General features: G+C 33.1%; 1 protein-coding gene across 1 annotated transcript in view; it reads left to right on the top strand.

The window, feature by feature from the left end:
• Positions 1–26,744, top strand: part of LOC127564608 (phospholipid-transporting ATPase ABCA3-like) — a 152,823-nt gene that overhangs the window by 15,898 nt on the left and 110,181 nt on the right. The window contains exons 6-8 of the mRNA XM_052001283.1: positions 8,088–8,204; positions 8,888–9,005; positions 20,363–20,536. Of these exons, the coding sequence (XP_051857243.1) occupies positions 8,088–8,204; positions 8,888–9,005; positions 20,363–20,536 (409 nt within the window). The remainder of the gene's footprint in view (positions 1–8,087; positions 8,205–8,887; positions 9,006–20,362; positions 20,537–26,744) is intronic.

Genomic DNA, 26,744 nt, shown 5'->3' with positions numbered 1-26,744 from the left:
TTGCCCCTTCCCCAGTCTTAAACATGTCTCTTAGTAGTAGTTGATCAAATATGCATTTTCCTAAACCTCTTCTGAGCCTATTTCTACTTTTTACTTGGTATTATTATAGAAAGAAATTAGTTCCTTATCATGATCATTAGGAAATCTTATATCATATTAGAAATTAGTGAACTGATAATATAATTTGAGTAAGAATGACTATTGCTGAGTAAAGTGAAGAACCAGGAGACCATTGTATGCAGTAACAGCAACATTGTGTGATGATTAACTTTAATAAACTTAGCTCTTCTCAGCAATGCTTTAAACTAAGACAGTTCCAAGAGACTCACTATGGAAAATGCTATCTACATCTAGAGAAAGAACTATGGAGTCTGAATGCAGATTAAAGCACATTTTTTCACTTTTTTTTTTCCTTTCTCATGTTTTTCCCCTTTGGATACAATTTTTTCACAATGTGACTAATGTGGTAATATCCTTAATATGATTACACATGTGTAATTGATGTGGATTTTAAGCTTACTTTCCTCCCTTGTCAGAAAGAAGCCCATCAGACATAACCAGTTCGCAGACTATCCTGGTTGTATAGAATGATTTGTAAGGATGAAATTCTTTATCAACTTCCGCTTTCTCTATCAAATTTCTGGGCATCTTTAAATAACTTTTGAGATATTGATTACATATTTTTTAGACAGGTCAGGCACCTGATCTGCCAGTTATCCCATCTTTATCCTTCTTTATCCTTTATCCTTCCCTCTGAGCTACCAGATTCTTTCCTGGTACTTCCCCTCTTCCGCTGAGAAAGTCCTTATATTTTCCTTATAAAAAGATGTGTCTTTGATGAAGATCTTTGTTAAGTCCTTTGTAGGACTAAGTCTGCTATAAGGTAACAGACTCTCTCTCCCTTCCCATAGTGTCTTCCCTTTAATGGTGTCTTTCTCCTTACTATATTTATCTCTGGTTAGTCTACTAAACTCCTCTATGGATTTAGATTGACAGTCAATGGCATGCTCAGCCCTTCCATCTTCTCCCAATCCTCCATACCTTTTTCTCCTTAATTTTATTTTTTGAGACTGTCCCAATATATGGTCAACTCATATATGTGTACTGTGACTATATCTATACCTTCTAACTGTCCTAAAAATGATAAAATTTCTTAGGAGTTACAAGTATCATCTTCCCATATGTGAATGTAAAGAATTTAATCTTAATGAATCCCTTATGATTTCTTTTTCATGTTTATCTTTTTATATTTTTCTTGAGTCTTATATTTGAAAGTCATATTTCCTATTCATCTCCTATCTTTTCATTAGAAATGATTCAAAGTTTTCTATTTCATTAAATGCTTCCCCCTTTTTTTCAGTTTTACTGGACAAGTTATTCTTTATTCCAGGTCTTCTGATGCTTTATAATAGTGGTTGCTAAATCATATATGATTCTGACAGTAGCCTCTAGTTACTTGAATATTTTTCTATCTGACCACTTAAAGAATTTTGTCTTTGATCTTGAAGCTATGGATTTTGGTTATAAAGTTCATGGGAGTTTTCATTTTGATGTTTCTTTTAGGAGGTGACTCATGGATTCTTTCTCTTTCCAGCTCACCCTCCAGTTCTAAGAGATCTTAGCAGTACACACACACACACACACTTTTTCCCAATTATATGTTAAAACAATTTTTAAACTTTTTTTTAAAGTTTTGACTTACAAATTTTCTTTCTCCTTCCTAAGATGGTAAGCAACCTGATAGATTATACATGTACAGTCAAAAAACAGTATGCTTACATCTGTATTCAGACAGTATCAGTTTTTTCTCTAGAGATGGATAATATGTTTCAATCATGAGTCCTTTAGAATTGTCTTGAATCATTGTATGGCTAAGAATAGCTAAGTTATTCACAGTTTTTCATGGTATAATATTGCTGTTATTGTGTACAGTGGTTCTGGGTCTATTCATTTCACTATACCTAAGTTCACTTAAGTCTTTTGAGATTTTCTAGAAGTCATCCTGTTTTTGCTTATAGTACAATAATATTCTATCATAATCATATACCACAGCTTGTTTACCCATTTTCCAATTGATGAAGATGGACATCTCAATTTCTAATTTTTAGCTATCAAAAAAGGACTGATAGGGGCAGCTAGATAACACAGTGGATAGAGTACCAACCCTGGAGTCAGAAGAACCTGAGTTCAAATCTGGCCCAAGATACTTAACACTTCATAGCTGTATGACCCTCTAAGCAAGTTATTTATCCCCAATTGTTTCTGGGGGAGAAGGGAGGGAGGGGAAAAGGACTGGTATAAATATTTTTATGCAAAAGAAGTTCTTTCCCCCCCTTTTTTTTTTAATTCTTTGTGATATAGACTTGGGGTCAAAGGATATGCCTAATTTTCTAACCTTTTGATCATAATTCCTAATTGTTCCTTAGAGTGGTTGGGTTAGTTTACAAACTCCATCAACAATGCATTATTGTCTCAGTTTTCCCACATTCCCTCCAACACTTTCCATTTTTTTTTCCATATTAGCCAATCTAATAGTTGTGAAATGATATCTCAGGGTTCTTTAAATTTGTACTTCTCCAATAAAAAGTGATTTGCAGCTTTTTAAAAATCAATATTGTATTTTGTGTTACATTGTATTGTATAAATAGCTTTTATTTCTTTGAGTGAAAACTCCTATTCATATCCCTTGACCCCTTAGCAATTGGGAAATGACTTGTATTTTTATAACTCTGACTCAGTTCTCTATGTATTTGAATAATGATGCTTGTTACAAATCCTGCCCCCTTTCCTGCTTTCCTTTTAATTTCTTTGTTTTTGTTTGTGCAAAAACTTTTTAATGTAATATAATAAAAATTGTTTATTTTACATTTTGTATTGCTCTCTATATTCTCCTTAGTCCTAAATTCTACCCTTCTCCGTAGAACTGACAAACTATTCGATGCTCTCTTAATTTCCTTATGATATCAGACTTTAGGTCTAAATCATGTACCCATTTTGATCTGATCTTGATATACAGTGTGAGATATTGGTCTAAAACTATTTTCTGCTATACTGTTTGCTAGTTTTCCCAGTTTTTAATCAAGTAATAAGTTTTTGTTTTACAAGTTTGGAATTTGGGGTTTATAATATACTAGATTACTATGTTCATTTACTATAATGTAATGTATACCTATGCTTTTTCTTAGCCAATCCCATATTGTTTTGATAATTAGCACTTTATAATAAAGTTTTAGATCCAGTCTAGTTAGCTAGACCACCTTCCTTTATTTTTTTTTCATTGATTCCCTTGATATTCTTGATTTTTATTCTTCCAGATAAATTTTGTTATTTTTTCCTAGCTCTAGAAAGTAATTTCTTGGCAGTATGATTAGTATGACACTATTTATTAGTACTACTTATTTAAGTAAATTTATTTAGATAAAATTATCATTTTTATCATATTGGCTTGGCCTACCCATGAACAGTTAATATTTTTCCACTTGTTCATATCTGACTTTATTTGTGTGAAGTATTTTATAATTATGTTCATATATTTCTTGGAGTTTGTTTTGGAAGCTAAGCTCTGAAGTATTTTACATTGTCAACAATTATTTTCTTTTTTCCTTTTCTTTTCTTTTTTTTTTTCTTTTTTTTTTTCTTTTTTTTTTTTTTTTTTTTTGCTGAGGCAATTGGGTTTAAGTGACTTGCCCAGGGTCACATAGCTAGGAGGTGTTGCGTATCTGAGGTCAGATTTGAACTCAGGTCCTTCTAACTTCAGGGTTGGTTCTCTATCCATTGCACTACCTACCCTGTCCTTACAATTATTTTCAGTGGAATTTTCCTATCTCTTACTTACTGGGATTTGTTTGTAATATATAGAACACACATAGACATATGTTTTTAAACTCTGCCTAATTTCACTTTGCTCATAAAAAGTCTATGATCCCATTTGAGGTTTTCTTGACAAAGATACTGGAGTGGTTTCTCCAGCTCATTTTATAGATGAGGAAACTGAGGCAAAGAGTGAAATGACTTGTCCAGGGTCATACAGCTAGTAATAATACTAGGATTTTTAAAATTTTTAATGTAGTAAATATTAATAGATATAACATACATAAACAGTCTCTTTAAGATCTTTAATAATTTTTAGAGTACAAAGGGATCCTTTAGACCAAAAAGTTTGGGAAACACTGCATTAGCGACTTTGCTAATAAATTCAAGTTTTGAAGCAATGATGGTTTACCCTCTTTTATTTGTTAGTTTTGAAAATGCTAACAAAAATAGTAAAAGAGAAAGAAATTAAAGATGTAAAGAAAGTCAAATCCCTATATACTGATAATATTTTAAAACTCTTGCTTCATTTTTTTCTAATTGATCTCATGACTGAATTATATTTTTCCATTTTAACTTCAGAATCATTCTCTTCTAAGTTTGCATCTTGTATCTCAGACATATAGGAAACTTTTTTTGTTTATCCATTCTTCCAGCCTTACTTCCCAAATTGCCAATTTATATTAAGGTCAGGCTCTGTGAACTTATGAAAGGATTTCTAGACCCTGTTCCTGGTTTGTATTTTCTTGGATCATGTTGCTTCTTTCTCTTGAGTGCTGTGTCCTTTGAGAATGTCAAGGGTAATTCAAACGGGGGACCTGCAAATTTGCTGTGTACAACACAGATCAAAGCGATCTGTTTTAGGGCAAAATCTGATGATTGCCCTTCTATTATGATCTTACAAATTCTTGGTCTTGGTTTGTGTACAAACCAATTGGAGTCTTACCCTGATTTGGAACTCCAGTAGACTACTGCTGTTCACCTCTTAGAACAAGGTTCCATGACAAATCTGTGAGTTCCCTCTAGATCTAAGTTCCCTGTTATGGTTACTCATCTACAAGCCTCAGTAAAAGCCAGATGCTGGATTCTAGACCCACATTAGGTCAGAACCACATATCTACTACTGCTCATCTCTATTTCTACTTTTCCCAGCACTTAGCTTCAGGACTCCAACCATTCTTTGTCATGGTTGCCTTCCTCAGTCCATCCTGACTCTGAGACCTAGCTCTATTGTCAGAGCAACAGAACTGTTTGTTTGCCCCTAATCCTATTTACTAAGTAGCATCAGGCCCATAACTACTACATTTGCAGCTGCTTCTTTCCCTAGTACATAAATGCAGAACCCTATTCAGTGCCTGGGCTAAAAAGTTACTTTGTTAAAAAAAAAGTTACCTTTCTTGTTAGAACTTCTCCTTAGTGCTCACACTATTTTTCTGTTATGGGCCAGAACTCTGAACTTAAAACAAAGGATTCTTACAAGGTACTAAGTCAGTAGAATTGATAGAGACAATAGTTATCTAATTTACCATGGTTCAGTATGATTAATTTACTCCTACAAGGAGATGTTATGGGCCAGAACTTGAAATGAGATACTAAGTGGAATTGAGGAGACAGTGGTTAAATCTAGTTTAGCATTGATTTAATCCTACAACAAATGATGGTTTCCTAGTGATATAATGATTGGTTTGTACTCAGTATGGAGTTTATAAGCTAGAAACCTCAGCCAGGGAGATTCAGAGACATTGGGAGGGAGCTAGAGGCAGAAGCTGGCAGAGGCAAAGGACTGGCAGCAGGAACTCTCAGAACCAAGGAGAGAGATAGGCTTCTAAGAAAGCTAACCGGGCCCCAGGAGACAAGACTTTGAAAGAAACAATAAAGTATTTGGACTTTAATACTTGGCTGAACTTGTGGTAATTACCTAACTGAAACAAAGGCTGCTTCCAGAGACCCCAAGAAAACCTCAACAGAGAACATTACGTTTTAGAGAGAACATTATACTTTTCTATGTGTTTCTAAGATGATCTGGAATGGGAAAATGATTCCTTATTGTTTTTCCTAATCATAACTCATTCTTAAGTTCTTTAAATTTTTGTTCTGCTGATCCTCGGTCTCGGGCTTTTTTCAGTATAATAAGAGGCAAGGTGCTCAATGGAAAGGTTGAAGAAAGGTAGAGGTATTGGATATTTAGATGGAAAGATAGATTTTTTTTTTAATTAGCTTCTCTAGACAGTGATAAGAGATCCCTAATGAAGCCATAAAGTGAATGCTTTACTACAGGAGACCGGTCATAATGATTGTGAGAACAAAGTTCTACATTTGTTCAGCATTTCCTAAGTAGGAATAGAGATAGCAAATTATAGAAGTGATCTGGAGCTGACTTTGGCAAGAGAATAAAAATAAGACAAAGAGATAGGATACTTAAGAGCAGAGGAAAGCATAGCATAGATAGCTATTGAGGTGACATTGGAGAAAATGGAAAGTGAAGTCAGAGCAGAAATAATGGCCTGAGAAAATATTGGAAGATAAAAGTAATAAAGATAGAGGAAGAGTAAAGCATAGTACAAAATATAATGATAGGATATGATAAATAAGGGAATATCAGTTTTTATATGTTTTTATTGACATCTTCTTACATTAATATAGTTTTCTAAGTATCTATCCTTTCTTCTCTGAGAGAGCCATCCCATATAATAAAGAGAAAAAATATCAGTACAACAGATCAATATATAGAAAAACTATGACTACAATGCAGTGTGTAGCATCTAAGGCTCTCCCATCATAGTTTTTAATAATATTCTAAGAGGAATAGAGGGTTTCTGTATAATGATGAGATATAGTTTGTAATCATCCCTATATATTGGTGAGATGGAATGAAACAGTAGGTCAAAAGATTTAAGGGGATTAAGGAATTGGGAAATCAAAGTATTTGAAGGAGTATTTCAGTTCTTAATCATTTTTATGTCATGGCTATAGCAATAGATATGGCCATCTATTGAAGCCTACATAGCTACTTCTCAAAATGGCATTTTTAAGTGCATAAAAGAAAATATATGATTTCAAAGGAAACAAAAAATTAACTAAAATTAAAATAAAATCTTTTCCACTCAGTTTCTGTGGACTCCTTGAGATTTATTTAACTCCTGATCTAAGATAAGATTAAAGTCCTCTGGGATAAGAACAGGGTTTGGGGAAGAGAGGAGGATGATAAGCCAGGTCCTGAACTTGGTGAAAAAGGAAGAAAGACCTGGGGGTAAGCATACTGTAGCTAACATAATATGGGTTGGTGATCAAGAGCACCTCAAAAGGGAAAAAGTCCCTGAACTAAGTAAGAAACTAGGAGTGTTCTGACTTTTCTCTCCAGGACCAGTGTATGACTTAATTTCTTCCATTGCTTTCATTGGATACTTGTCCCTTTCCTTTCTACCTGTCACTTGTAGAAATTGAAGAAACAAAGACCTCCTTTTCTAACTGTGACCCTAAACCAGGAAATTATGATGTCCACACAACACAATAGTACAATATCATATTGTATAATATATCAGTTATTCTAGAAGCAAGAAGTACTTGTTGTCTTTACAGATAATCATAGTATACTGAACTTCTGAAACACATATTGTTTTGAAACATCATCAATTCATAGATGTAGAAATGGAAGGAAACTCAGAGACCATCTAGTCTAACCCCCCAATTTTATAGATAAGAAAACTGAAGCCCCCAAAAAGTTATGACTTACCCAAGATAACATAAATATCAAAGTCAGAATTTGAGCCCAGTTCTTCTGACTCTAGAGCTACTGTGCTTTTATATTGTGCTGTCAAACTTCTGAAGACTCTCTGTAAATGGCAGTTGCAGAAAGGCTGATTTTGGTTTATATTAAGGAAAACGTTCCTAATAGAATTTTTAGGTTGTCTGATGAGTAATCAGTTCCCTGTCTCTAGATGTTATTTAGCAAAATAATTCCTTATTGGATTAACTGATATCTAGAATCTATTCTTATCTTTGCTAAGTTTCTTTCTATGATTCACCAATTTAAATATTCTACAAACGCTTCCTTATATTTCTGTGGCCTAATTTAGAGATTCCCACAGACTAATAATACAGATAGATTCCCAACATGAATGATACCTATAAAAATTGGAATAAAAGACCTACATCAAAGTCCTTCACAGATTTACTTAACTATTTATTCTTTCAAACTAGTAGCTAGGTAAATGATTGCTTCTCTGCCATTTGATTTATGTTGCTTCCTTCTTCCTTCCCTCCAAACTTGCTCCTAGGAATATCTTCAAATGATGGGACTCAGCAACTGGCTGTTCTGGGGTTCCTATTTCGTCACATTCTTCTGTTCTTTTCTCATTACCGCTTGTTTGATGACAATGTTTTTCTTCATTAAGGCAAGTATTTGGTTTCTTCTATCACACTGAGATTCTAAAATATGAAGGACATTTGATATTGGAAGGGTTGATAGAGGAAAACATGGTGATTAAAATCTCAGCTATGCCACTTATTACCTCTGTGATTTTGAACAAATTAGTTGGGCCCTCAGTTTCTTTATATAAAATGACCTCTGAGAGTGCTTCCCACTCTAGCTCTCTTAATGAAATTATTTAGGAGACTTAGAAATCTTCAGTCTAATCAAAGTTTTAGATTGGTGACCTAAGAAATACCATAAATTTAAAAGGACACCTTTGCTGCTTCTTATAAATTTGAGTAGTCCAATTTACTTCACAATCCACTGGCCTCCAGTTATTGCTTGTTTGTTTAACCTGCAGTTTCACTGGTGTTGGAAAGCAGAGAGACAGTTATTTTGCACCTTTTAATCCTAGAGAGTTTCCTGGGGCACTAGGAGTATGTTAAGTGATTTTTCCAAGGTCATCTATTCATTGTTTGCAAGAAGTAGAACTTGAATTTGGGTCCTTCTGATTCTTGAGAATAAGCTGCCATGAATAGTTTTGGATTAATTGCATTAATCATACAGAAATTTTAAATGTTTTCTATTTCCTTCTTATCTTTCCCTTGTTTTTATGTCATTACATGTACCTATGTGACTGATAAGATTTTAAAATATTTTTGGTAGATTTTTAACCAACCAATACTTCGCAACAGTGATCCATCCTTGATGTTTGTATTTCTGGTATGTTTTGCTACTTCTTCCTTGTTCTTCAGCTTCATGATCAGCACATTCTTCAATAAAGGTGAGAGTAGAAAGTTCTTCCTTGTCAAATAATCAGTCTTTTCTTGCAGATATACTAAGGATTTATTTGGTTGTTCCCTGTCAGCCTTCCCTGCTTTGAAGTGACTAGCCAGGTTGGAGAAGATTAGGGATCATAGCTATCCCAAACGCTTTTCCATTCTTATTTTATTTTGCTTCATATTCATTAATTTTTGTATTCACTTCATTCCCTTCCAGTGTCTAAAATAGAACTGGCCACATAATTGCTGCTTGGGAAATATTTCTTCATTAATTAGTACTTTTGACCTAGTCTCTATGGATAAAGATTTCTCTTTTCAAAATGTTGATACATATATCTCAACATTTTATATATAGATATAGATATATGTTGATCCTAGTATGTCAGAATGATATTTTATTCTATTGCAATATAATTTCTTACAGAATACTTACCATTGATAATATTTGCACAAAGTTATTAAATTCTTGTAAAGTAGTCACTACTTTGGCAGAATATATTTCTCAGAACTTTATCTTAAATAGTTTTCCTCTAGGGAAAAATAAAATCTGAACACACCAACCAACATGCATTTATTTTAAACGCCTACTATCTGCTAGGCCCTGGGAATTCAAATATAAAAATTAAACAATCCCTGCCCACATAAAAGAAAGATTGTACATGTATGTGTGTGTGTGGGTATGTATGTATGTACATGTGTATGTGTGTATGTATAAAACTATGGAAGCTATTTCCAAAGTAAATACAAAGTAATTGGAGGTAGGGTGTAGTATATAGGGACCAAATTGAGAAGGACTTTAAATGCCAAAAAGAGGAGCTTGTATTTGGTCCTAGAGAAGAAAAGGATCCTATGGGAATTCATTAAGTAAAGGAGTTACAAGAGTCAGATCTATACTTTAAAAAAATTTCTTTGGCAACTAGAGGAAAGTTGAATTGGGGTGGGGAGATAAATAAGTCAGAAAAACTAGTTAAAAGATGAAGTCTGAGTGAAAGATGATGAAAGTTTGAAGTAGGATAATAATTGTATAAGTATTTTTTTATTTTAATAATAGCTGTTTATTTTCAAAATATTTGTGAAGATCGTTTTCAACATTCATCCTTACAAAACCTTGTGTTCCAGATTTTTTTCCCTATCTATTCCCCAACCTCCTTCCCTAGATGGCAATTAATCTAATATAGATTAAATATGTGCAATTCTTCAAAACATTTTCACGTTTATCATGCTGCACAAGAAAGATCAGATCAAAAAGGGAAAAAAAAATGAGAAAACAAAGTTCAAGCAAAACAACAAAAAGAGTGAAAAAGTTGTGATCCATACTCAGTTCCCACAGTCCTCTCTCTGGGTATAGTTGGCTCTCTTCATCACAAGATCTTTGGAACTGGTTTGAATCATCTCATTGTTGAAAAGAGCCATGTCCATCAGCATTAATCATCATATAATCTTGTTGTTGCCATGTATAATGATCTCCTGGTCCTGCTCATTTCATTCAGCATCAGTTCATGTAAGTCTCTCCAGACCTTTCTGAAATCATCTTGTTGGTTGTTTCTTACATAACAATAATATTCCATAACATTTATATACTGCAATTTACTCAGCCATTCCCCAACTGATGGGCATCCATTCATTTTCCAGTTTCTTGCCACTACAAAAAGGGCTGCCACAAACATTTTTGCACATGTGGGTCCCTTTCCCTCCTTTAAGGGATATAAGCCCAATAATAACACTGCTGGGTCAAAGGGTATGCACAATTTGATAGTCCTTTGGGTATAGTTCCAAATTAGCTGAGTAAGTATTGAGATGGGGAGGATGGAATGTGAGAGATGTTGTGAAGATATAATTGGTAAGATTTGGAAGCTATTTAGATATGAGGAGTTGAGGGAAAATAAGGCCTAGAGAATGACTTCAAAATTATTAATTTGAATAATTAGAAAATTGGTGGTATCATTGACAGCAATGAATGTATGGAAAAGAAATAGTTTTAGGATTAAAAATAAAGAAGAATGTTTTAGATGTTAAGTATGAGACATCTGATTCAAAATATCTAATAGGCAGTTGATGAGGCAGGACTGCAACTTAGGAGAAAGACTAAGATTAAATATATAAACCTGGGAGCTGAGAGGCTCACTTAGGGAGAGAGATACAAGAGAGAAGAGAATGTAGGTCAAAGTCTTGGGGTCTGTCTTTAGGATAGATTATGAATGATGATCCACAGAAAAAGCAGTTAGATATGTAGAAGTACCAAGAGAGAGAGCAGTATTCTAGAAACATGGAGGGAAAAAAAGAGTATCTAAAATGATGGGATTGTCAGCAGCTGTAGATGCTAGAAAGAAGTCAAAAAGATGATGACTGAGAAAAGACAATTAGGATTTGGCAATCCTAATTTTGGAATTTTGAAAGAAACAGTTTTGGTTAAGTTAATAAGATCAAAAGCCAGATTGCAGAAGATTAAGAAGCAAAGAAGAGAGAAGGTAGGAGCAATAAGAATAGGCAGACTAGGAGTCTGTCTTTGAAAGAAAAAAGGACCATAATTTGAAGGAATGGTGGAATCAAGCAGTTATTTTAAAGATTTGGGAACCTTAGGCCTATGTTTATGGGCAGTAAGGATAGAACCAGTGGATAAGGAGAAATTGAAAATTAGAGCATGAGATGAGAGGAGAGTGATTATCATGGTGACTCCGTTAGCTGTCTGCAAAAAAGGAAGAAGGAAGGAGATGGGTACACAGGTATATGTAGAAGGGTTTGCTTTGTCAAGAAGAGCCATGAGCTCTTTCTTCATGAAAGTCTAAAATGAAGAATATTAAATAATGTCAAGGAGTTTGAAGATGTAGAAAAGATAGAACTTACAACAAATGAGCTCTATATTTTTCAATAAAGATGACTGTGGTCCTCAACTGAGAGTGTTAAGTTAGGAGGAAGTATGGGAAATTTGAAGAAAAGGAGATTTGAAACAACCTTTTTGAAGAATAGGAGAGAGAATCAAAATGGAAGGATTAAAAGAATTGCCATCATTGAGCACTCCTTTGACATTAAATAGCATAAATTTGTAATGAACCTAATTAGCTTGCTAACGTGAACTACTCCATTTATTCATCTATTCAGAAACAAATGAGCAGGAGTGGAGGACATGGATGATTCATGACTGAGATGGAACAAAACTTAGGCTAAAAAAAAGATGAGGAAGCAAGGGACTGAAGAGGAAAAGCAAGTGCAATGTTGAAGTGATTATCCATGGTATTGAAACAGGACAGAGAGGAAAGTGAAGCCCCAGAGCAGGGGCAAATGGACTGAGAGAGAATGTTGAGGGATAAAAAGGCTGTGCAATAAATATACTAACTCTGAATTCTACTATTTCCTTCATCTTTTAAAATAGCAACTCAGACTGAATTGAGTATGTGATGGCAAAAGGAAGGTAAGTAAGTTTTTGTCAGGTAGCATCACACTTGTGATCTGAAAACAGTGAGCAACATTTTTCATTGCCTGTTAATTACTATGGAATAATGTAGAGATTCAAAAGATGGGGTTCTTTTCCTCAAGATACTTAACAAACTTATGGACTATGTAAAACATTGACAGTCAATTGTAACACATTGTTGAATATGATGTGCTCCAAAATACTTTGGAATTTGAAAGCATTTAGAATATTTCTAGCTGAAGGAATGAGAGGAGGCAGAGCATAGTGACATGGAATAGTGAATAGAGAACTAAGCACCATGAAAACTTGGGTTCAAGTACTGCCTCTGGCATATCCTGGCTCTGGGACTCTGGATAAGTTTCTCAAGCTCTCAGTGTTCTAAATAACTCTCTTGGAACTATAAATAGGTTTCTGAGAAGGAGCTGACCTGCACTATTAGAAGAAGTTTCTTCAATGATGAGTTCTCTATACCAGTGAAACCCACAGTTCCATTTTCTGTCCTTGGATATTTATTGAAACACTTGTAATTTTAATTTAACCTAAAAGAATGAATGAAATCTTGACCAATTGGAATGCTGTTTTCAAATTTGAGGCATAAATATGGAAGAAAATTACAGAGGTGAAAAAACGTTTGGAGAATGGCATAATTGACCTTGTCTGGAATATAGGATACATTAAAAATAGTAGCAAAAGATAAATGTAAATAAAATGGGAAATGTAGCTTGTAACTAGATATGGAAGCTCATTGAATAGAGTGAACTACTGAAAGCTTTTGAGTTGGGTTTTTTGTTTTTTTTTTTTTTAACAACAATTGCAGTGAAGCCACATACATGATCAGAACTTTACCTTGTTTACTATGGCAAAAGAATGTGAGGTTTTGGGAAGAGGGAGAAATGGGAAGAAAAGAGATTAATGAAGAGACCATTACAGTAATCTTGTTTCTGACAGCTTAACTAGAATAGTGACAGTAGAAATGGAAAGGAAGGAAGCCAACTATACACCTGCACTCCTCAAAACAAGCAAAACTTGAAACTCTTAAAGTTCTGATTGTCTAGACAGGGGAAGGTGCCTATGAAGTAGACCTGACACATTGCTACCTGATTAGAATGGAAGAGATGGGTGGCAAGATTGTTGACAAATAAAAACTGAGGGTGAGTCAAACCACCACACAGAAAAGTCAGCAGAAAAGAAATTTTCTTTTAAAAGGGGAAAAATGAGTAAGCTAACTAGAAAAACATAGCAGATAAAATATGCACTGATGGAAGGTGATCCAGAATTTTCCATTGTAAAAATAAGACAAAATATTCTATTGAATTCCCTAAATAATGGAACAACAGGAAGAAACTCTGGAATAAATCAAAGGAATAGTAAATTCAAAAAAGGATTGATTGATTGTGATTAGAGATAATCAAGACCAATGAAAAGTAGGGGAAAAAAAAGAGTGCAAGATTTTAATTTTAAAAATCAAAATTTGAGGGAAATTTTGGCAAAATAAAGTCAAAGAAGATTTTAAAACATAAGATTTCTATACAAATCAGAATGACTACCAGCCTTCAGGGTGGGACTGGTGGAGATAACTTAAGGATCATTATTTTCCTAGGGAAAAAATGTGAGGAATTAAAAAAAAAACTGAATACCACATTACAAGAAATGACTGAAATGACTTCAGTAGAAGTATTGAAAACAGAACAGAATACTAGATCACTGAATCCATAGAGCACTCTAAAAAAGAGAATACTCAAGTCTCCATTAAGAAATTCACTTGCTAAAATTTGTCAGAAACTAAGATTGGCATCAATGAAGTCAGTTTGATAACCCAGGACTACCACTAGTCGATGAGAAATCAAAGAGATTGAAACATGCTACCCCAAAACTGCAGATAATAGGGACATACTCTAACATCCTTCAAAGTTGAATTTATTTTCAATGGGAAAAAAAGATGACATTTAAGGAAAAAGAAAATATCTGAATTATTCTTCTAAAAACCAACCTTTGTAAACAGGTTATTCAGCATGCAGACTTCAAGTGGGATTAAACACAATAATTGAGTACAGTGAACAAGAAAGCAGTAAATGGTGAAATCTCATGATTCTAGAGCAAGATAAGACTTATTCCAAAAAATTTTCTTATATTGTTTGAGGGACAGTTTTTAAATAGTTCAAGGATTTAATTGGGTGCTTTATCTTATTCTGTTTCAAAATAGTTGGGAGAGTTTCATACTCTCAGATCTAAGATAGAAGAAGATAGGAGAAGAAAGATAGGAGAAATAATTGAATAAATATTCCATGAACTAAAATGTGTTTCTTTAGAAACATATTTTACAAGGATGTTAGGAGTTGGGATATAACCTAGAGCAGGGGCCCTCACTCTACACAGGCCAGATGCAGCAGCTGAGGACATTTATCCCCCTCACTCAGGGCTATGAAGTTTCTTTATTTGAAGGCCCACAAAACAAAGTTTTTGTTTTTACTATAGTCCGGCCCTCCAACAGTTTGAGGGACAGTGAACTGGCCCCCTATTTAAAAAGTTTGAGGACCCCTGACCTAGAGCAAAGTTTATTGCATGGGGAAGAAAAGTAAGATGGAGACACATTATTATTCAGCCTGGATAAGAATGGAGGTCTTTTCAGTCTCTTAATCTGCATTTTGGTGTGTAAGAGTAGTGTTGTAAAAATACATTGTAAAAATAGGGAATTGGAGACAAGTTTCATACTAGGAATTAGAGTGCTAAGCATTAAAATGTATTTACTTGAAGTTAGGGTAGAAACAATTATGGGTATCTTGTAATGGTTTTCTTTAAGATGAACGTGTATTACTCTCTCTTTTGTTGCAAGATTTGTGCTTCTCAGGCTCAGATCCTACCCAAGAGAATGAATGTATGAGCATCTGGGTATTGCCAGTGGTCAGGTTGGAATAAGATCAGAAATTGCTTATGGTGTTAGGATTTGCAAATTGTAATATAAAAGCATGGAATAGAACTTGGTCATATAGTGCAGGAAATAAAATTACTTTCACAACACTACACTATCTGTTTTCATGAATTAAAATTCCAAAAAAGCCCACTTTGAAGGGGAAAAGATTGAGAAAATAATGTGCATTATCTTCATCTGGGCTAATATGTGGGACTGAGGAAAGAGACAAACTTTTGTCCCGCTAAAACCCTACTTTTTATGAGATGCAGAGAATATGGAACATATAAGTACTGTAGTGTGATAGGCAGCTTGGGTATATTACATAGATATTTGACTTTGGAATCAAAAAGACCCAAGTTCAAATCCTAACTCTGACATTTTCTGACAGGTTGACCTTGAGCATGTCCTTAATTTTTTAGTATCCCAAGTCTCTAAGAGCAAATATATAACAGATAATGCTGCTCTACATTGGTAGAGAAAATTCCTTACCAGGAGGTGATATAGAAAACTCATCGACACAGATCTAGTTTAAAAAAAAAAATTAGTCCTTGAATGGTTAATAACTACAGAATGAACATGAAAGGAAAAAATAAGAAAGAAGAATAATTAACAGTTTTTAGAAGGGGACACCACAAATTAATGTTACTCAAAGCAAGAAGATGGTCTAAGAACAGAAATTATTCAGAATTTCACTTAGTTGAAGTAGCAAAGGAAAAGATAAAAGAACATAAGAAAAAGAAAAATAAAGAATAATAATTTAAGGGAACTAAAGAAATAAGGTAAAGGACAAGGAAATAAGAGAGAAGATTTTTATACTATTTGACTATCTACTGTGTGGGAGAACTTCAATGTTGGGGAAAGTTATTGGATAGTCAAGTAATACAAATGAAGAAAAACAAAAAATATATAACAGAATTTTCAGAAGAGAATAAAGAAAAACAGAGATGTGTTATTACTACTATGATAAATTATATATACACTTTTAAAAATCAGAAACTACATAATAGAAATTCAGTTATATGTGTGTGTATACACAAACCTCTTTTCAGTTATTCTTTGTATATTGTATATTGAAATGGTTACGATGTTCACATTTATTAAGTTGATGATAAAAAAAGGAAAACTCAAGGAAAAGTGGAAAGTAAGAAATAATACAGCTAAACTGATGATCAGAGGTTGACTTGAGAATAGAAAAAATCAGTACAAAAGAATTAAAAGAAAGTATAAAACTAACAATAAATATAAACTAATTAAACTCCCAATTAAAAAAAATTAAATGGCAAAATGGATTTTTTTATAGCCACATTTATACATCCACAAAATGCATCCTTAAAATCAAGACACATACATAATGAAAAGGAAGGAGTAGGACAAAATTTACCATATGTCAAGCAGTTCCAGAAAAGCTAGAGTTGCAGTCGTGCAGACATAAAGCAATAAGAAAAAATTAAGAAAAATGCCAGGAAGAATAAAGGAACTACATTATATAGGGTTGGGGTTTTTTTAATATATAAGTTTACTTGCAAGATCAGTCTTGGTTTTGGTTTCCAAGTCAGAAGGGAGAACTAAAGGAAGACCTTAGGCTAGAAGCACCATCCCCATAGCCCAGGACTTAGAGGTGAATACATTAAATACATTAACTGTCTCCCAGAAACAAGAAAATAAATTTTAAAAAATGGGCAAAGGAGAAAGTTACTATGGGAATAGAGACGACTGAGGTGATTTATCAGAGGGGAATACTGAAGCAAAAAAGACTCCTACCATGAGAATAATGTTAAATACTGCCCAAAAAGAATTCATTAGAAGAACTCAAAAAAAGACTTTTAAAATCAAATAAGAGATATTAAGAAAAACAAGATTATGAAAAAAATCAACCAACCAGAATGTTAAGAAAATGATTCCTTAAAAACTAAAATTGAGAAAGGACAAGCCATCAAAATTATCAAAAGACTGAGAAATAATAAAACAAAATATAAAAAATGAAAAAATAGGAGAGAATATGAACCATCTCAGGAAAAATAACTGATCAGGAGAATAGATTAAGAAGAGAAAACAAAATAAACAACCTGAAGGATAAAATCAGAAAAAGAATCAAGAAATAATTAAAGAAAATGATTCTGAAGAATTAGAACAAGAAAGGAAAGGAAAATTTAAAAATCCACTGTTATCTAAAAAGAGATTTTACAAGAAAAATCAACAGCAACACCACAGTCAGAATCTAAAACCTCCAGGTCAAGGAGAAAATGAGCAACAAGAAAACAATTTAAATATAGCATAGTCACAATTAGAATCACACAAAACCTGGTTGTGTCTATAATAAAGACCACAAATTTTGGCCCAGGAAAAGAACTGGGGTTGTGGTTAAAAAAAAAAAAAAAGAAAGAAAGAAAGAAAGAAAGAAAAAAAGAAATAACACACCGAGCAAAGTTAAGCATAATCTTGACCAAAAAAAAAAAAAAACAAAACAAAAAAAACAATGAATTGCTGAATTTTCAGGACTTTGTTGCAAGAAGACTGAACTTAATAGAAAATTTAACCTATAAAATCCAAGAAAAAATAAGGTAAGCATGAGACTCTAAATTACTTGGGACTCATTAAGGGCAAACTTTTCTACAATTAAATGTAAATCTTATGTCTAATATTGATATTAGTAATTGGATAGTTCAGAAGAAAGATTGGGGTGAAGCTGAGTTTAATGTGATTTCTAAATAACAAAACTAGGAAGAGGTAAAGAGTATTTTATGCAAATAAGATATGAGAGAAAGAACTAACAAGGAACTAGAAGCGAAGAGACCACTGGTAGTTCTGGAACCCTATTTTCAGTGGGTTAAAGAGTGAACAATACATGAATGAATGGATGGATAGATACATACATAGATACACAGATACATAAATCGATATGGATATCTAGATATGGCTACATAGATAAAGATCTAAAAGTTTCTAAATTTATAAAGAAATAAAGGGTAGGGATAATATAAATAAATGGGGTTATAAAAGTATATAAGATGAGAATAGGGCAAAGTTCAAGGATTATTGGGAATGGGATAAAGAGTAAGGGGAAGGATAAGGGAAGATACTAGAGTGGAGGGATTAAGCAAAGACAACAGAAATAAAGCAGAGGAGTCAAAAGGGATAGGAAGTAAGACAGACATAATCGGAAATAGAATTTCTTAGGAAAAAAAAAACCTAGTAATCATTGATCTCAGACAAAAACAAGATTAGTAATCATTGTTTTCAGACAAAATTAAAGCTAAAATATTTATAAAAGAAAAAAATAAGGAAACTACATGTCAGTCATATTAATATTATTTTAGACTATTTAAAATAAACAGTACAAGTTTGGAATATTGCTGTGATGTAAGAAATGATGAGGTGAATTTAGAAAAATATGGAAAGACTTGGACTTATAAAGGATCATGTATGAACCTTCAGAGAAATAGAGGATAAGTAAGTGTAGTACAGTCATACATAGATTTATATATAAATATACATGTGTATCAATGTGTAGGATTATAAAGATCTATGTGTGTGTGTATACACACACATTTATTATATATATATACACGTAAACATACATATATATATACATACATACATATATATATATATATATATATATATATATATATATATATAGGGGTGGGAGATGTTTGTGTAATTGTAAAAATATATCTACAAAGGCTCTAGCCTTTGCGGGGGAGGCAGAGGAGAGGAATGGGGGAAGAGGAGAGAATAAAGACAGCACAGCAGAGACCAAGAGAATCTGAGAGGAAGCAAAAAAAAGGTATATAGTACTTATTATACAAGCTTTCTGGAAATGGAAATTTATTGTTTTATATTTTAAATCCTTTTATGTTCTACTGTGCACATGTAAATATTTTCTTTTTTTAAAAAAGAGAGAATTAACATCTTGGTAAATGATACACAAAAAATACAAATAAAATAACATGTCACACAACAGAATTGACCTAAAGAGGCACAAAAATTATCTGAAGAAAAGAATTACTTAAAAAGCAGAAATGATCAAATGAAAAAAAAAAAAAGAGGTACAAAAGTTCACTGAAGAATTGGATGAGTTATCAAGAACCAATAAAAGACAAAAGAATAAAATAAAATTTTAAATGTGAAACAAATCATTAAAAAAAACAACTGTCCAGGAAAATAGCTCGAGATAAGAATTACTAAAACACCTGAAAGCTATTATCCAAAAAGGCCTTGACTCCAGCTTCTGGAGATACTATTACAAGCATTCAGAAACAAACATCGTGCCACAGTCAGACTCATATACAATTTAGGCACTCCATTAAATGAGTGCAGGGTTTGGAATATGATATTATCAAAGGCAAAAGAGCTAGGATTACAACCAAGAATAATAATTATCCAGCAAATATGATTATAATTATAGCCATTCAGGGAGAAAATGGATATTTAATGAAATAGAGGATATTTAAGCCATATATCCCATTAATGGATAGATAACAAAGTCAACTTTTGTACTAACAAAACACCTGGAAGTAACATATAATCATGACTGAACAAATCATGGTGTATCAGGTAATGGTGTCAATGGTGTCAACCATTCAAGATCCTGATACAGAAATAGCATTAATAAAACTTGAAAGTCATTTGGCAAGCAAGAAAAATATTAGGGTAGAACAAGGACTACACTGCAAGGATATATATGTGTGTATTGTATGTAAAATATCATATAATTACTCATGGAGTTCAAGAGGACATTTTTTAAAAAGATGCTAAATAGCACAAAGTATTAGATTATTCTAAGAGGATGCAGAATAAATATTCAAAATAAGTGAAAGTGAGGTGATGTGAAGTTTTTCTGGAAGAGAGTTTTAAGGGATATATTAGATGTGATTTCATAGAAAATCAGAACTATCACAAAGACATATGTGATTAAATGGTACAAAAATGGCCCCCTAGTCAGAAATAATTTTGTTGCCTGTCGTTTTCCAAATGATTTCATTTAATTGTATACATTTTTAAATTATTTCTGTTTTCCCCCTTAAAATTTTCAGCTAATATGGCTGTTGCTACAGGAGGGTGCATCTACTTCATCACCTACCTCCCATACTTGTTCATTAGTTCTCGATACAACCAGATGAATCTTAGCCAAAAGTTGTCTGCGTGTCTGCTCTCAAATGTTGCTATGACACTGGGGATCAATCTGCTAGTCAAGTTTGAAATGAAAGGTGAGCATTTTTATTTTAAAATTTCATCTATTAATTTAATCCTTTAACAGAATTGAAGAACTGACAGCATCATCCTAGAATTTTATTTATTTACTTATTTAATATATTTATAAAACATAATGCATATGTAATTTTTTCAACGTTGACCCTTGTAAAACCTTCTGTTCCAAATTTCCCCTCCCCTAGATGGCAGATAGTCTAATACATATTAAATATTTTAAAATATGTTAAATCCAATAGATGTATACATATTTATACAGTTGTCTTGCTGCACAAGAAAAATCAGATCTAGAAAGAAAAAAAAAAAAAACCTGAGAAGGAAAACAAAAATGCAAGCAAATAACAGAAAGAGTGAAAATGCTATGTTGTGGTCCTCACTCAATTCCCATAGTCCTCTCTCTGGGTGTAGATGGCTCTCTTCATTACTGAACAGTTGGAACTGGTTTGTTGAAGAGAGCCACATTCATCAAAATTGATGATCGTGTAGTCTGGTTGTTGCCACGTATAATGATTTCCTGGTTCTGCTAATTTCACTTAGCATCAATTCATGTAAGTCTCTCCAGGCTTCTCTGATCATCCTTTTGGTGATTTCTTATAGAACAATAATATTCCATAACATTTATATGCCACAATTTATTCAGCCATTCTCCAATTGATGGATATCCATGCAATTTGCAGTTTCTAGCCACTACAAAAAGGGCTGCCACAAACATTTTTACATATGTGGGTTCCTTACCCTCCTTTAAGATCTCTTTGGAATTATAAATCCAGTAGTACATTGCTGGATCAAAGGGTATATGCACAGTTTGATAACTTTATGAATGTAGTTCCAAATTGTTCTCCAGAATGGTTGGATTCATTCACAATTCCACCAACAATGTATCAGTGACCCAATTTTCCCCCATCCCTTCCAACATTTGTCATCTTTTCCTGTCATCTTAGCCAGTCTGAGAAGTTGATAGTGCTATCTCAGAGTTGTCTTAATTTGCATTTCCCTGATCAAGAGTGATTTGGAGCACCTTTTCATATGACTAGAAATAGTTTCAATTTCTTCATCTGAAAATTGTCTGTTCATGTCCTTTGACTATCAATTGGAGAATGGCTTGATTTCTTATAAATTTGAATCAATTCTCTATATATTTTGGAAATGAGGTCTTTATCAGAACCTTTGAATGTAAAAATGTTTTCCCAGTTTGTTGCTTCCCTTCTAATCTTGTCTGCATTAGTTTTGTTTGTTCAAAAACTTTTTAACTTAACAAATTATCTATTTTGTGATCAATAATGATCTCTAGTTCTTCTTTGGTCACAAATTCCTTCCTCCTCCATGGGACTGAGAGGTAAACTATCCTTTGTTCTTCTAATTTATTTATAATAACATTCTTTATGTCTAGCTCATGAACCCATTTTGACCTTATCTTAATATATGGTATTAAGTTAGTTAAGCTAGTCTACCTTTGATTTTTTTTTTCATTAATTTCCCTGAAATTCTTGACCTTTTGTTCTTCCAGATGAATTTTGTTATCTTTTCTAGTCTAGTAAAATGTTTTTTTGGGACTTTGATTGATATAGTACTAAATAGTAGATAAGTTTAGATAGTATTGTCATCTTTATTATATTCACTCAACCTATCAAGAGCACTTGATATTTTTTCAATTGCTTGGATCTGACTTTATTTGTGTGGAAAGTGTTTTGTAGTTATGCTTATATAATTCCTGACTTTCCCTTGGCAGTAAATTCTGAAATATTTTATATTATCAACAGTTATTTTAAATGGAATTTCTCTTTGTATCTCTTGCTGTTGGATTTTGTTAGTGATGTATAAAAATGCTGATGATCTATGTGGATTTATTTTGTATCCTGAAGGTTTGTTAAAATTGTGGATTATTTCTAATAGCTTTTTAGTTAATTCTCTGGGGTTCTCTAAGTATACCATCATATCACCTGCAAATAGTGATAATTTGGTTTCCTCATTACCTACTCTTAATTTCTTTAATCTCTTTTTCATCTCTTATTGCCAAAGCTAGCATTTCGAATACAATATTGAATAATAATGGTGATAGTGGGCAACCTTGTTGCACTCCTGATCTTACTGGATATGGTTCCAGTTTATATCCATTACATATGATGCTTATTGATAGTTTTAAATAGATGCTACTGACTATTTTAAGGAAAAATCCATTTATTTATTTCTATGCTTTCAAGTGTTTTTAATAGGAATGGATGTTGGATCTTATCAAATGCTTTTCTGCATCTATTGAAATAATTATATGGTTTTTGTTAATTTGGTTATTGATATGGTCAATTATGCTAATAGTTTTCTTAATATTGAACAAGCCCTGCTTTCCTGGTATAAATCTTACTTGGTTGTGATGTATTGTCTGGGGGATGATTATCTGTAATCTCTTTACTAATATTTTATTTAAGATTTTTGCATCAATATTCTTTAGGGAGATTGGTCTATAATTTTCTTTCTCTCTTTTCATCCTACTTGGTTTAGGTATCAGTACCATAACTGTGTCATAAAAGGAGTCCTTCATTCCCTAATTTTTCAAATAGTTTATATAGTATTGGAATTAATTGTTTTTTAAAAGTTTGGTAGAATTCACATGTAAATCCAATTGGTTCTGGGGATTTTTTCTTAGGGAGTTGATTAATAAAAGCTTGTTCTATTTCTTTTTCTACAATTGGACTATTTAAGCAGTTTACTTCCTCCTCTCTTAATCTGGGCAGTCTATCTGTTTTTGTAGGTATTCCTCCATTTCACTTAGGTTATCAAATTTATTGGCATAAAGTTGGGCAAAATAACTCCTAATTATTGCTCTAATTTTCTTTTCATTGATGGAAAGTTCTCCCTTTTCATTTTTGAGACTAACAATTTGATTTTCCTCTTTCCTTTTTCTAATCAAATTAACTAAAGGTTTATTTATTTTGTTGGTTTTTTCATAAAACCAACTCCTACTTTTATTTATTAATTCAATAGTTTTTTTTTTTACTTTCAGTTTTATTAATCTCTCCTTTTATTTTTAGAATTTCAAGTTAAATATTTGATTGGGGTTTTAATTTGCTCTTTTTCTATCTTTTTAAGTTGCCAGCTCAATTCATTGATCTTTTCTTTCTCTATTTTATGCAAGTAAGCCTCTAGAGATATAAAATTTCCCCCTTACTCCTGCTTTGGCTGCATCCCACAAATTTTGGTATATTGTATCATTATTGTCATTTTCTTGGATGAAATTATTAATTGTGTCTATGATTTGCTGTTTCACCCATTCATTCTTTAGAATGAGATTATTTAGTTTCCAATTACTTTTTGGTCTATTTTCCCCTGGCTTTTTATTGAATGTAGTTTTTATTGCATCATGATCTGAAAAAATAATGCATTTACTATTTCAGCCTTTCTGCATTCGATTTTGAGGTCTTTATGTCCTAATATATGGTCAATTTTCATATTGGTTCCATGAACTGCCGAGAAGAAAGTATACTCCTTTCTGTATCCATTCACTTTTCTCCAGAGACCTACCTTCCCTAATTTTTCTTGTATTCTATTTACCTCTTTAACTTCTTTTTTATTTATTTTGTGATTTGATTTGTCTAGCTCTGAGAGTGCAAGGTTGAGATCTCCCTCTATTATAGTTTTGCTGTCTATTTCTTCTTGTAGTTTTCTTAACTTCTCCTTTAGGAATTTAGATGTTATACCACTTGGTACATATATATTTAGAATTAATATTGCTTCATTATCTAGGGTACCCTTTAGCAAGATATAGTTTCCTTCCTTATCTCTTTTAATTAATAATTTAATAAAATTGCTTTTGCTTGATCTGAGATCATGATGGCTGCTACTGCTTTTTTTTTACTTAGCCTGAAGCATAATAGATTCTGCTCCAGCGTTTTACCTTTATTCTGTATGTGTTCCTCTGCTTTAAATGTATTTCTTGTAAACCACATCCTGTAGGATTCTGGCTTTTAATCCAGTCTACTATCTGCTTCTGCTTTATGGGAGAGTTTACCTCATTCACATTTATGGTTAAAACTACTAATTCTGTATTTCCTGCCATCTTATTATACCCAGATTATACTTTTCTCTTTCCTTTTTCCCTTTCCCTCTCCCTTTCTTATACCTCTCCCCTACTATTTGTTTCCCCTTCTATTTAGCCTATTCCTTCCCTTTTCATCTTTCCCCTCCCACTTTTCAATGTGGTGAGAGAAGTTTCTCTTTGAGCCAGATCTGATGAAAGTAAGATTCACACAATGTTTATCCTTCTCCATTTTTCCCCTCAAATGTAATAGGTTTTCTTTGCTTCTTCCTGAGATGTAATTTCCCTCTTTTGACCTCCACTTTTCCCTTTTTCTGATAAAATCCCCTTTTCACCTCTAGTTCCTTTTTTATATTATAACAGTAAAATAAAATTATACATGTACTCACTATGTATATCCATAACAGAAATACAGTTCTTAAGAGTTCTTTTTACCTTTTTCCTACTTTTCTTGAATCCTGTATTTGGAGGTTAAATTTTTTGTTTAGCTCGTGTCTTTTCATCAGAAATCAATGGAATTCACCTGCTTCATTGAATGCTCATCTTCTTCCCTGGAAGAAAATGCTCAGTTTAGCAGGGTAATTTATTTTTGGCAGCATTCCAAGTTCCTTTGCCTTTTGCAATATCATATTCCAGGCCCTTTGAATCCTTATAGTTGGAAGCTGGTAGATCCTGGGTAATCCTTATTATGACTCCTCAGTATTTGAATTGTTTTTTTCTGGCTGCTTGTAATATTTTTTCCTTGGTCTGATAGTTCTGGTTTGGCCACGACATTTCTTGGAGTTTTAATTTTGGGGTCTCTTTCAGAAGGTGTTAGGTAAATTTTTTAATAGCTATTTTACCTTCTGATTCTATGACATTAGGGCAGTTCTTTTTGATGATTTCCTGAAAAATAGTTTCTAGGCTCTTTTTTAAATCATGATTTTTAGTAATCCTTAGATTGTCTCTCCTAGATCTATTTTCCAGGTCAGATATTTTCCCAAATAGGTATTTTACAGTTTTTTCTATTTTTTCAATTTTTTGGTTTTGCTTGTCTGATTCTTGATATCTCATTGAGTCATTCATTTCCATTTGTTCAGTTCTGTGAGTTATTTTCTTCATTTACTTTTTAACTTCTTTTTATATTTGTCCAATTGAATTTTTTAATGAATTGTTTTGTTCTATGGAATTTTTTTCCATTTCACAAATTCTGTTTTTTAAGGAGTTATTTTCCTTTTCCATTTCACAAATTCCTATTTTTCATGGAATTGTTTTCTTTTCCCATTTTGTCAAATCTATCTTTCAATGAATTATATGCCTTTTCCAAACCCTTTTGCAGAGTTTTCATTTTCTTTCCCTATTTTTCTTCTAGCTCTCTTTTTAGATCCTTTTAAATTTCTTCTAGGAGAGTCTTGTGTGGCAACCAGGTTATACCACCTGTTGGGGCTTCATCTGAAGACATTCTGCTTTTAATCTCCTCAGGGTTTGAAATCTGTTCTTCTCTCATAGATAAAAACTATCTATGGTTAGAGTCTCTTTACTTTTTTACTCATTTAAAAAAATTGAGATCTACTTTTAGGGCAAGGGAGGTTTTCCATAGAGAAGAGCAAAGTGGCCAGGGCTGCACTGGTATCATGCTAACTCACTCCCAGTGCTGGGTGGATGTGGCCAGGTCCCATGAGACTCCAGTTCTTCAGGATTCACTATGTACCTTTTGTGTTTGTGTTGGATGTTTTGTAACTACTGGCTTGCAACCAGGGCAGAGTAGCCAACATTGCTGTAGATTCCTCCCCACAGATTCTCTGCAACTGGAGTCTGTACTACCCTGCAGAGATTGTACCTTGCCTGGGATCTGCACAGCATCACTGCTGTCTGTTCTCTGCCTGCCTCCCCCTTGCCACCTCCCTCTGCCTGACAGAAACAGATCTTTTCTGGAGATCTTCAAAATTATCTTCTGCTGGTAATTTACAGCACTCCCAATATTCATGGATTCTGCTAATTCAGAGGCTGAATTTGCTAATTAGTTGAGGGTCCTAGGAGAAGATCAGAAAGAAGCATGTGGCCTCTCCACTATCTTGGCCCTCCCCCGCATCCTAGAACTTTAAGTAGAATTGATAATGTCCTGGTTTTAGCCAGTTATTTGGAAGGAATTTGGGATAGTTCTAAGAAGTGGAAAGCTTATTGATAATTAAATTTTT

Source organism: Antechinus flavipes, chromosome 1 (assembly GCF_016432865.1).
Source record: "Antechinus flavipes isolate AdamAnt ecotype Samford, QLD, Australia chromosome 1, AdamAnt_v2, whole genome shotgun sequence".
In the NCBI taxonomy this organism is placed as follows: domain Eukaryota; kingdom Metazoa; phylum Chordata; class Mammalia; order Dasyuromorphia; family Dasyuridae; genus Antechinus; species Antechinus flavipes.
Note: the sequence above shows the minus strand (reverse complement) of the source record. Positions and strands in the feature narration are given on the sequence as shown.